This window comes from Bufo bufo, chromosome 6 (genome assembly GCF_905171765.1).
Source record: "Bufo bufo chromosome 6, aBufBuf1.1, whole genome shotgun sequence".
Taxonomy (NCBI): Eukaryota; Metazoa; Chordata; class Amphibia; order Anura; family Bufonidae; genus Bufo; species Bufo bufo.
Window position 1 is genome coordinate 422,098,911 of NC_053394.1, and position 12,995 is coordinate 422,111,905.

Genomic DNA, 12,995 nt, shown 5'->3' on the forward strand with positions numbered 1-12,995 from the left:
ACGATCAGGATTGCGTGCGGATTTTCTGGACGGATTTGCGTGCGGAAAATTTGCACCATAGGTCATGTATATTGTATTCTATGAGAATTTGAAATTGAACGCAATGTGGATTTTTTTCCATGCGGATTTTGACCTACGGTGCGGATTTAAAATCCACAGCATGTCAATTTATTTTATTTTTTTCCTGACCGGATTTTCTCTATTCTCGTTAATGGGGAGAGCAAAATCCGTCTGCACCAAATCTGCATTCAAATCCACACCAATTGATGCGGATTGACTGCATGGATTTCCCTGTGAACACCTGCGGATTTCAGTGCGGATTGTCCGCACGTGTGTCCTGAACATGTGCATTTACCCTAGGGGTATGTTCCCACGGGTTATAAATCCTCAGAGACATCTTCATGATGTACATGCTGATTCATTGCAGATTGTGTTGCGAAGTTCACTCTGTGCATTGTAAAGGGTGAAAACTGTGGTGGAAATCCGCTACATGGATTGCCATGCTGCAGACTCTAAATCCGTGTCGCAGGTTATAGCGCAGCATGTGGATGAGATTTCGTAAGATCTCATCCGCTTTGCTGCTACTTTTTCGCCCACAGTAGAAAATCTGCAGCATATCTGCCCTGTGGTTACGTACTGTAATGGTTTTTTTCCTCTTTCTTTCCAGTTGTTCAATATATTTGAAAGTGATGTGAACAATCAATATGATTACTTCATTGCCATTGTGGTGAGTACACCTTGAGCAGTGAAGCTTGGACTCACCTGCAGAAACACTACAGGCCAGATGTGTAGTGAGACGCTGTACTGGAATGACTGGTGACTAGTGTTGAGCGAACTTGTGTTTTAACTTCGGCGTCTAAAGTTCGGGTTCGGGTTATCGAAAAATCGCGTTATGGATTCCGCTACCACGGACCAAGTTTTAGTCCGTGGTAGCGGAATCCATAACGCGATTCTTCGATAACCCGAACCCGAACTTTAGACGCTGAACTTAAAACACAAGTTCGCTCAACACTACTGGTGACGTGTTCACCAAAAGATGAGACTAATGGATGAGTAGTGGAGTAAACCTGAAAATGGACAACTATCGAACATCATATGTGTACGGCCTGACTAACATATGATGTTCGATAGTTGTCCATTTTCAGGTTTACTCCACTACTCATCTATTAGTCTCATCTTTTGGTGAACACGTCACCAGTAGTGTTGAGCGAACTTGTGTTTTAAGTTCAGCGTCTAAAGTTCGGGTTCGGGTTATCGAAGAATCGCGTTATGGATTCCGCTACCACGGACTATAAATGTTGATCGTACCTTCGGATTTCGGTTGAACCAGTCAACCATCTAATGTGTACAGCGACCTCTTGGCTCTCTCCCAGGGGTAGATGTCGGGAGATATAAGGATCAGGATGTTGGATTTCAACCACCTGATCCTTTTCTTTTCGGGGAGATAAGCTTCTTCCAGAGGAGTCTGAAGGGGACAGAGGTGTTTGACAGCGGTTTACTCACCTCTTCTCTGGTCCAAGTGTTCATCTGTATGGAGGTGTCAGGAGAAGTAAGCCTTCTAATGTGCCTAGCCAGCCTTAGATCATTTGTTGTTAACTTTTTAAAAAATTTTGAGCTGAAATCAGCCATTTGGGTCAATCTTAGACTAATGGGTATCGGCTCCTCACATCTGTCCAGGATCGGGCAGTTATTTCAAGATCTCTGCTGACAGTCAGTGAGTAGAACCTCCATAGATAACAAGTAATAAATGATATATCACAGAGGCAGCATTCCTCTATGTTCTACATTTCATGTGTGACGGTATCTTCACCATGTGTCTTCTTCTCCAGCCCTTCATACAAATCTTCTTGTTCTTTGGGATTCTGTGGTTCCTGGAATGGATGTTTGGAAAGAAGACCATCAAGAGAGATCCAGTCTTCAGGTCCGTATAGTCCTTATAGTCCTCCAGATGATTCACCTATCATTACTATCAGAGGAGTTGAAGGGAAACGGTCAGACTCCCTCATTACCAAGAACTACGGAGGAATCTATTAACAACCTTGTGCCATATGTCTGGCATCAACAAATTTGCACATTGCACATAGGACAGCCTAAAGATTTGCCAATTTTTTTTAATAGGTCTGTGCCTTGTAAAAAGTTTAATGCAATTGACTTCAGCAGAATTTTTTTTAGCTACTTGCTGCAATTGGACGACTTTTAACCTCCGGCAAGTCAACATATAACTATGCAAGGATGTTTCTGAACATCCTTCTCCAGTCTTAGGGCTCATGCACACGAACGTGCCTTTTTTGCAGTCCGCAAATTGGGGATCCGCAAAAAACGGATGCCGCCCGTGTGCTTTCCGCAATTTGCGGAACGGAACAGGAGGCCCATTATAGAAATGCCTATTTTTGTCCGCAAAACGGACAAGAATAAAACATGCCCCATCATTTTTGTGGGGCCACGGAACGGAGCAACGGATGCGGACAGCACACAGAGTGCTGTCCGCATCTTTTGCGGACCCATTGAAATGAATGGTATATGAATGAATACGGCCCGCAAAAAACGTTTGTGTGCATGAGCCCTAAGGCTGCAAGAAGGTTGTGCAGCTGCAAGAGCAAGGAGCCGGTTGTCAGTGACAGACAGATTTCTTATGGAGAAGACAGAAGGTTTATTACCTTCCTGATCACTGTTTATACAGCGCGCAATAAGCGCTGTGTATTCATTTCTGGAAGCGGCCACATCCCAGCAGCCGCTTCCTGCTCACATCCCAGCAGCCGCATGATCACCAGGTGCAGGTAACTGCAGGAGGTGCTGGGTCTCAGCAGATCTGGATCTTTCCCCTGTAACTGGGGCTAATGTGTCAGTCCCGGGGAATTCGGCGATAAAAAAAATATAATGTTAAAACGCCTGACCCCCCAAAAAGTTTTATATGACTTTACGAGGGGCACAAAGTGTAAAGTAAAATAAATCAGAATTAAAAATACCGTACATATACAAAAAACCTGCCACTACTAACCCACACTGAAGCTTCTAGCCCCACTCGCGATGACTGTAAACTATACCGTACATTCCCTATATAAAAGCTACTGTAATGGAAAACGAGACACAATGTGTAAAAAAAAAATACCTTAGGCTACTTTCACACTAGCGTTCGGAGCGAATCCGTCTGATGTTTCATCAGACGGATCCGCTCCGATAATGCAGACGTTCGCATCCGTTCAGAACGGATGCGTCTGCATTAAAACTTAGAAAATTTTCTTCCATGAAAGTCAATGGGGAACGGATCCGCTTGAAGATTGAGCCATATTGTGTCATCTTCAAGCGGATCCGTCCCCATTGACTTACATTGTAAGTCTGGACGGATCCGCTCGCCTCCGCACGGCCAGGCGGACACCCGAACGCTGCAAGCAGCGTTCAGGTGTCCGCTCACTGAGCGGAGCGGAGGCTGAACGCCGCCAGACTGATGCATTCTCAGTGGATCCGCCTCCACTGAGAATGCATTGGGGCCAGACGGCTGCGTTCGGGGCCGCTCGTGAGCCCCTTCAAACGGTGCGCACGAGCGGACACCCGAACGCTAGTGTGAAAGTAGCCTAAGCTGAAAACTAGACTACTGGTATTTTTTTCTTTTACAGGTATAAAAAACACTAGAATAAAAATGACATAAAAATAAAGCCCCATGTATCATGAAAAAAAGATGCAAAAATTATTTGACTAAGGCTACGTTCACATCTCCGTTGTGAACTCCTACAGAGGAACAGCCTGCTGGAATTCACCATACCTGGCATAGCTGGATAGGGCCATGCATCACCGGATCCCTATAGACTACAATGGGATCCAACGGAGATACGGCCGCTTTCCGGCAGTTATGACACTTTATGGTCAGACAAAAAGTCTTGCATGCAGAACTTTTTGTCGGGCTGAAAGCTGCCATTTCTGCCGGAAAGCAGTTGGATCCCATTTTAGTCAATGGGGATCCAGCGTTGTGCGACATTATCCGGCTAGGCTGGATACGGTGAACTCCGGCAGGCTGTTCCTCTGCTGGAGTACACAATGGAGATGTGAACATAGCCTAACCGAACGCAAAAAAAAAAAAAAAAAAACTAAGAACGAAAATGTGTCTGGTCATGAATTCGGGAAAACGGTGTGGTCTTAAACAGGTTTAGACTGGTGTATGAAACTCCAAATCCGCCCCATAGGTTTAAAAAGAGGCAGGCGCGGGGAGAAGAGTCCGCTGGGCAGCTCCCCTCCTAGTTGGTAGGTCTTTTCCCATCTGCGGTGGGCAGAAGCCGGCACCAAGCCGGTCAGCAGACTCTTCTCCACAGACAATAATATCATGATTTCTTCCGGCCAATTAAGAACCTACAGGAAGAAAACGAAACTGAAGAAAAACCCGGAGGCGCTGGAAGGACCTGAGGATGTCTTGGCAGAAAGAGAAAAGGTGGAAACCCTGCTGTCTTCTAGATGTTCGGAGGAGGTAAGTATTCATAAAGTGCATGCTAGATAAATGTATGTTACCCCTCACCCCCAGGTGTATACTGAGAGGAAAGGTGACCCAAGAACCTCTGGGACCAGCAGTGAGAACCCTCCCCATAGCTGAGCCCAGAAGCCGCCATTCAACTCCTGTCCACATGCCCTAGCGCAGAGATCTCCAACCTGTGGCTGTTGCAAAACTACAACTCCCATCATGCCCCGATAGCCTCATCTTTCTTGATTTTTAATTACCAGGCCTGCCCTGCAAATGATTTCTCACTTTATCTTTTAAGAAGCCGGTGATCCTTGTGGACAGCCTGCGCAAAGAATACAAGGTCCGGACGGGCTGCTCCCTGCTCAAGAAACAGAGGAAAGTGGCCACAAGAAATATCTCATTTCACGTCAAAAAAGGTTTGTTTGTTTTTTCACGATCATCGTTGAACTACAGTGTTCTATGGTCTTGTTGCCCTAAAGTGAGTAATCGTGGTCACCAGTGGACCCCAAAGCCTTTGAATGGAGCGGTGGTCGAGGATGTGCACCATTCAAATTGTACGGGACTGCTGAAGAGGAGTTCAGCGCCCACCTATCTCCAGTACAGTCGTGGACAAAAGTTTGGAGAATGACACAAATAGTTTTCACAAAGTTTGCTGCTAAACTGCTTTTAGATCTTTGTTTCAGTTGTTTCTGTGATGTAGTGAAATATAATTACACGCACTTCATACGTTTCAAAGGCTTTTATCGACAATTACATGACATTTATGCAAAGAGTCAGTATTTGCAGTGTTGGCCCTTCTTTTTCAGGACCTCTGCAATTCGACTGGGCATGCTCTCAATCAACTTCTGGCCCAATTCCTGACTGATAGCAACCCATTCTTTCATAATCACTTCTTGGAGTTTGTCAGAATTAGGGGGTTTTTGTTTGTCCACCTGCCTCTTGAGGATTGACCACAAGTTCTCAATGGGATTAAGATCTGGGGAGTTTCCAGGCCATGGACCCAAAATGTCAACGTTTTGGTCCCCGAGCCACTTAGTTATCACTTTTGCCTTATGGCACGGTGCTCCATCGTGCTGGAAAATGCATTGTTCTTCACCAAACTGTTGTTGGATTGTTGGAAGAAGTTGCTGTTGGAGGGTGTTTTGGTACCATTCTATATTCATGGCTGTGTTTTTGGGCAAAATTGTGAGTGAGCCCACTCCCTTGGATGAGAAGCAACCCCACACATGAATGGTCTCAGGATGCTTTACTGTTGGCATGACACAGGACTGATGGTAGCGCTCACCTTTTCTTCTCCGGACAAGCCTTTTTCCAGATGCCCCAAACAATCGGAAAGAGGCTTTATCGGAGAATATGACTTTGCCCCAGTCCTCAGCAGTCCATTCACCATACTTTCTGCAGAAGATCAATCTGTCCCTGATGTTTTTTTTGGAGAGAAGTGGCTTCTTTGCTGCCCTTCTTGACACCAGGCAATCTTCCAAAAGTCTTGGCCTCACTGTGCGTGCAGATGCGCTCACACCTGCCTGCTGCCATTCCTGGGCAAGCTCTGCACTGGTGGCACTCCGACCCTGCAGCTGAATCCTCTTTAGGAGACGATCCTGGCGCTTGCTGGACTTTCTTGGACGCCGTGAAGCCTTCTTAACAAGAATTGAACCTCTTTCCTTGAAGTTCTTGATGATCCTATAAATTGTTGATTGAGGTGCAATCTTAGTAGACACAATATCCTTGCCTGTGAAGCCATTTTTATGCAACGCAATGATTGCTGCACGCGTTTCTTTGCAGGTCACCATGGTTAACAATGGAAGAACAATGATTTCAAGCATCACCCTCCTTTTAACATGTCAAGTCTGCCATTTTAACCCAATCAGCCTGACATAATGATCTCCAGCCTTGTGCTTGTCAACATTCTCACCTGAGTTAACAAGACGATTACTGAAATGATCTCAGCAGGTCCTTTAGTGACAGCAATGAAATGCAGTGGAAAGTTTTTTTTTGGGATTAAGTTAATTTTCATGGCAAAGAAGGACTATGCAATTCATCTGATCACTCTTCATAACATTCTGGAGTATCTGCAAATTGCTATTATAAAAACTTAAGCAGCAACTTTTCCAATATTTATGTAATTCTCAAAACTTTTGGCCACGACTGTAGTCCCATAGAGATGAACTAAGCGGTAGTGCACGTGCTTGATCACCTCTCCACTTATATGGCGGATACAGGACTGCCATTTTTAACTGTAGGGGCTGATTGCCCTCGCTTTTCATTAGTCATCTTCTGATATTATACAATCTGTTTTTAATGGGTAAGACAGTAAAACAGTACGCAGTATGATACCTGAGTAATAGAGGACAATGATAAAAATACTAGAGCTGTGCAGCAGCTACTGGATGAAGAATACTGCAGCATGTTCTATATTAATGTCTAGGAGCAGCATACTCCATTATGGATGTGTAAGATGATGAGAGTTATTGGCCAGCGTTAACTTCAGTTCTCTTCCTGTCAAGGTGAGGTGCTTGGTCTATTAGGACCCAATGGAGCAGGGAAAACCACATCTGTGTACATGCTGACGGGTGAGGAGGAACCAACTGCAGGCAACGTGAGTATCCTCAAGATCTGGCGAGGATTAGAAATGTGGTGGAAATGAGGAAAAGACAAAAACCGGAGCTACCAAACAAGCAATTCTATAATCTATCACCCCAACTGCAACTTGTTCCGGGTTAGGCTACTTTCACACTGGCGTTTTGGCTTTCCGTTTCTGAGATCCGTTCAGGGCTCTCACAAGCGGTCGAAAAACGGATCAGTTTTGCCCTAATGCATTCTGAATGGAAAAGGATCCGCTCAGTTTGCCTCCGTTCCACCTTCATTCCACTCTGGAGGCGGACACCAAAACGCTGCTTGCAGCCAAACGGATCCGTTTTCACTGACACAATGCAAAACAGATCCGCCCCCAATTGATCCGTTTTGGCAATGTTAAAGATAATACAAACTGATCCGTTCTGAACGGATGCATGCGGTAGTATTATCGGTGCGGATCCGTCTGTGCAGATCCATGACGGATCCGCACCAAACGCGAGTGTGCAGGGTTCATGTGTTTAAAGGTCCATTCACACGTCCGTAACGTGTTTTGCGGATCCACAAAACACGGACATGGCAATGTGCGTTCCTCATTTTGCGGACCGCACATCGCCAGCACTAATAGAATATGCCTATTCTTGTATGCAATTGCGGACAAGAATAGTACATGTTCTATTTTTTTGGGGAACGGAATTGTGGACCCGGAAGAAATGAATGGGTCCGCAATTCCGTTCCGCAAAATGCGGAACGAAATTCCGGACGTGTAAATGGACCCTTATGTCGTATTCCTTTCCTCCATTATGAAGGTTCCCAAATCTAGAGGTCCCCAGGAAGACAGTTCTGTATTGTCAGTATTTTGTTCCATATTGATGCATTATTTCCGCTCGTACCATACGCTGATTGTGCCGTCTGCAGGTAGAGCTGTGCGGGGTCGGATCCCCTGTGTCCCAGAAGACGGACGAGTGCACTGCCTTCCTTGGCTATTGTCCTCAGATGAGCACCTTGTGGCCTAGCCTGACCGTGAAGGAACATCTAGAGATTTATGCTGCTGTGAAAGGCCTGAGGAATGAAGATGCGAACACGGCCATCAGACGGTAAGCCATGTCCATCACATGTCCTTTAGGCCTCATGCACACAACTGTATGTATTTTGAGGTCCACAAAATATGGATACCATCCGTGTTGCACCCGCATTTTGTGCAGACCCTTTGACTTCAATGGGTACATGGTCCGCATTTTGGGGCCAAGTATAGGACATGTTCTATCTTTTTGTGGAACAGACGTACAGATGCAGAAAGCACACAGACCACAGAGCCTGGGTCCGTAAAAGAAAAAAAATAAATAAGGACAGCACGCAGACCACATCCGTATTTTGCTGATATGCAGATTGCGGATTGCAAAATGGACAGGGTCGCGTGCCAGAGCCCTTAGGCTTCATGCGTGCATGGTCCCATAGGAATGAATGGGTCAGTGTGCAGTGGGCTGAGGATCCACATGGTATTTAGGCTCTGTACAGGTCATGTTAAAGCCTGCCATCTAACATACATGTTGGGACTTTGTCCAGCGTACAGCTCAAACAGAAGGCTCCGATGTATGTCGCTTTATAGGCATACGTCACCCATAGATTCTCATACAAAAATATACCATGTGGTATCCTTTTTTTTTTCTTGCGGTTTACCTCTGCACGAAAAAGCACAGTCAGCTTCATTATTCTGTCCAAAAAAGTTACGCAGACATATACCAGCCTGTTGGATATTCTTTTGTCTTTCGTCAGGTGAATGGAGCCCTAACGAAACTGTAAGTGGTGCTTAATGCAATGTAAATAGGGCCTTACCATACAGAGAACCCACTTATATACTGTAGTGTTCTGCATTCAGGGCCCTGATAATACCGTAATAAACTGTTCTCTGTTATGTGTTTTTCACCGGTTTTCTGTAGTAACATATAGTGTGAATAGTAGAACTACAGGTAACAGCACACGGCTAGTCAATTGCACAATGATATAAGCAAATACTTAATGAAAAATAGCTGCTTGGTGGCCATACTTACTGCAAGTGTAAGCCGTGTACTGGGGTGGGCTCCCCAGGATACAGCGAAGTCACAGACAAGAAAAGCGACACTGACATCAGCTTTATATGCAAGAACATAAACTTTACTTTAACAATAGTGAAAACACAACAATATAAGTATACACCGACTAATTTATACCCCAGGCCCAGTCACCGTCCCTGTCCGAGGGACAGGCCTAGCTCGATGGCGCACACAGCAGAGCCTGCAAGTCGCGCTGTGCCGCTAAAGAGGACACACCTAGCCGGTGGCGGACGCAGCAGAGCCTGCAAATACTGCGCCGCAGTCCAGTACAGTAAGGCCTAGCAAAACATATAACCCCAACTATCTAACTACTATAAAGGCCTAGGCTAGTCTCTGTTACTTCAGGCGCCACACAGAACAGTGCTTCCACCATGTCAGATCAGCACTTCCTGGTTTTCAGAAGCAGCAAGCATGAGTCATCATCTGCTTTACATATGCAGATCCCAGAGTGTGCTGCAAAACAGTGGCCTCTAGTGCCCGGAATGCCAAATGACAGCTCCAATACAAATTAAACATGAACATTATACAGGCAGAGTTTATCCACAATCTCACACAAGGGCAGTTAGAAGCTCTTTGCGCATATAATTGATCAAAAATATGTCGGGCCCATCTACCGGACGACAAGGTGGCTTCTCATCAGATGGGGCCTACTCTAACATGCCTCTCCTGGGCTTACAGCCTACAATCTGGGCAAAGTAGCACCCAACTATATCCTACACATGCCTCTCCCAGGCTGTCAGCCTGCTATATGGTCAAAGTAGAATACAGCTGTACAATCTTTTTAATTAAAAGCACAAAGTAAATGGGCGGTGGTGCACGGTTCAAACTCACCAGCTGGGGGCGCCACCCCCCCCTAGTGGCAGTGACAATAGGAAAGAAAAACAAACGAACCAGCACCAAATTTACTTATTATAGAGGTGCTGGTTCATTTGTTTTTCTTTCCTATTGTATTTTTTTTTTCTTCCGTAACATATAGTGTGTGACCACTAGAGGGCACCATAAGTCACAGTAAGGCTACATGCACACCAACGTTGCTGTTTTAAAGGGACACTGACAGGCCAAATCAGCATATATAGTTAGATATATCACATTACAGGTCTTATAGAGTCTTTTAAAAGCATATAACTATCCCCCCTGTCCACCTTATAAAGAGCGAAATATAAAGTTTTATAACCTGCTTCTGCGGTCAGCAATCTGCCCAAGGGGCGGCGTTTCATGTGAAAATGCGCCCAGCCAGCCTTCCCAACTGCCGTTCTTAAGCCCCGCCCAGCTCATCATTATTCACTTCGCTGGGCGGCGGCTAGAACTCTCCCCAGTCCCGATCCTGCGCATGGGCAATTCAATCCTCTGGGACGCACTATTAACCCCTTTGACGATGTGAGTGAGCAGCGCTCTGAAGCGCTGCTCTGAAAAGTGCATGGCTGAAGCTGAGGCTGCAGCTGCCTCCAAGACGCAGGCAGGCTGTGTGTGTACGCATGCGCGATCTAACCACGGCGGGGCGCAGGCGATTGGGCATGAACGATGCCCAGAGGATTGAATTGCCCATGCGCAGGATCGGGGCTGGGGAGAGTTCTAGCCGCCGCCCAGCGAAGTGAATAATGATGAGCTGGGCGGGGCTTAAGAACGGCAGTTGGGAAGGCTGGCTGGGCGCATTTTCACATGAAACGCCGCCCCTTGGGCAGATTGCTGACCGGACAAGTAGGTTATAAAACTTTATATTTCGCTCTTTATAAGGTGGACAGGGGGGATACTTATATGCTTTTAAAAGACTCTATAAGACCTGTAATGTCATATATCTAACTATATATGCTGATTTGGCCTGTCAGTGTCTCTTTAAGACTTGCAAACGACAGACCGCGATTCTTTATTTCTGTCCGTTGTGCATCCAATAAATATGCAAAATATGGCTGTATTGTATTTTTGCGGACAGCACAAAAAAAAAAAAAACAATGGGGGGAAATTGGGGCTGTCCCATGAGTTTCCAGGCAATGGATCCTCAAAATGCAGATGGCACATGGACGGCTTCTGTGTGCAATCTGCAAATCTTGCAGACCCATTGACTGGAATTGGACCACCAGCAATAGGACGTGTTGCAGGAAGGACATACGGATGCGGACAGCACAGGGATGACATCTGTGCTCTGCCCGCATTTTATGCTTACCCGTAGAAATGAATGGCTACACAGGTGATCCGCAAGAAATGCGGATCGGACACAGAAGACAGATACGCTTGTGTGCATGAAATCATTGAGCGAGATACTACATGAGTCAGAAGGGAGGACAATCTATCTTCCAATCAGGACGCAGCTTCAATGACAGCAAGCAGAGATCTGGGGTAGAAGGAGGAATTGTAACACCAAGCATCTGGGGAAGATTGGGAGCACAAATTAGCCCTGGAAAAAAATCCTAAAAGTGGCCCCATGTTGTAGGGAAGGGGGAAGGGGGGTCAAATTGACAGAAAGCGGGGCAAAACAAATAGGCGGGGTCAGCAATACACAGCGCAAAATACCGTCCCATCAGAACTATATACCACAGAGCAGCAGAATATACCGCCCCAGAAGCTGTCCCTCTGCAGTGGTCATCAATAGATCCTATTTTCTGTCCTCCTCCAGTTCTCTCTGATTAAAATATGGAGGTGAGATGTGGTCCAGAGCGGTTGAATTCAGGAGGACATGTGCGGTGGCTGGCCGGGTACCTGATTAATTACCCCTGAGAGCTCACTATGTACCCGGCCAGAAGCAGAGAGGGGGTCTTGGGCATCGGCCCACCAGGGAGTTTCCCTGTAAGGTCTATGGCCAGTCCGCCCCTGAAAAGCATGTTAGAAATGTGCATTGTTTATTCCGTTTCTTCATTCTCCGCCTTTCTCGTCATCTCAGCGTCACTGATGCTTTGGAGCTGAAAGACCAGTTGGGAAATCCGGCCAAGAAGTTATCTGCTGGAGTGTCCAGAAAGGTGAGCAGGTCGGCCATCTTTATGGTGCGGTCATACAGGTGTCACCAGTTCTCCGTCCATATATGCATGGAAAGTCTTCTGGAAGCATATTCCTTTGGATAAAATCTGCAGCGTCTATTTGCTGAGGAGCAGTGTGGGAGGGGCCTGACAACTCGGCGACTACCTCCAGATTATTTGCTGCTAATGAAACCTTAGGCACTACTGAACTTTGTCCTTTCGTAGGGTGAATGCGCACGAGATGTCCTGATAGCGCAGGAGGAGCTGAGCAGATCTTTTCTCATAGAATAATACATCTCTTCATGTAGTTTTTGAAATATCTGCACTGTTCGGACTCGTAGGAGTCCAGGGGGCGGTCTCATCGGCCAATCATTGGTTAGCCCCGCCCCCTTGACTCATTCATGCCCAGTTGGAAGCGAGCGTTGTTGCATGACATCCGTCTCTTTCTATTTCAGGTGTGTTTTGCCATCAGTATGCTGGGGAACCCCACCATTGTGCTCCTGGATGAACCCTCTACTGGGCTGGACCCGAGAGGTCAGCAGCGTCTCTGGTAAGAAAAGATGGCTCCTGTGCCCAGGAGTTCCTACCACTAAGCTTCCTTATACCCCACCGTGCCATCTTTCTTCTTACCTTGAAGGCGAGCCATCAGAGCGGCTTTCAAGAACAAGGATCGGGGGGCCATACTGACCACCCACTACATGGAGGAGGCAGAGGCTGTGTGTGACCGCGTCGCCATCATGATTGCCGGCAAGCTCAGGTAACATGAACGGTTCATGGACTTTTCCAGTCATTATATTATGAAGATACTCTCCTCAAAATCTCTAATTGCTGACAGTGAATGGATTCAGTCCAGTGTACAGTCCGGCGCTGAATCTCATTTCAATGTATCAGTGTAGATGACAGCAGTTCAGTGCAGTGCTTCTGTAACCAGCAGCG

The 12,995-nt window shown here is 46.3% G+C and overlaps 1 protein-coding gene across 4 annotated transcripts in view; it reads left to right on the forward strand.

Annotated features, from left to right (window-relative positions):
- The window catches only part of LOC121005195 (ABC-type organic anion transporter ABCA8-like), a 96,252-nt gene that overhangs the window by 75,653 nt on the left and 7,604 nt on the right, over window positions 1-12,995 (forward strand). For 2 of the 4 annotated variants that reach the window (XM_040437785.1, XM_040437784.1), the window contains exons 27-35: window positions 668-727; window positions 1,830-1,921; window positions 4,339-4,456; window positions 4,746-4,863; window positions 6,952-7,043; window positions 7,937-8,115; window positions 11,987-12,062; window positions 12,515-12,609; window positions 12,697-12,816. In XM_040437785.1, coding sequence (XP_040293719.1) covers window positions 668-727; window positions 1,830-1,921; window positions 4,339-4,456; window positions 4,746-4,863; window positions 6,952-7,043; window positions 7,937-8,115; window positions 11,987-12,062; window positions 12,515-12,609; window positions 12,697-12,816 — 950 coding nt within the window. Of the gene's footprint in view, window positions 1-667; window positions 728-1,829; window positions 1,922-4,338; window positions 4,457-4,745; window positions 4,864-6,948; window positions 7,044-7,936; window positions 8,116-11,986; window positions 12,063-12,514; window positions 12,610-12,696; window positions 12,817-12,995 lie in introns of those variants that run through there. The other 2 variants (XR_005779885.1, XM_040437786.1) reach the window with 2 other exon arrangements.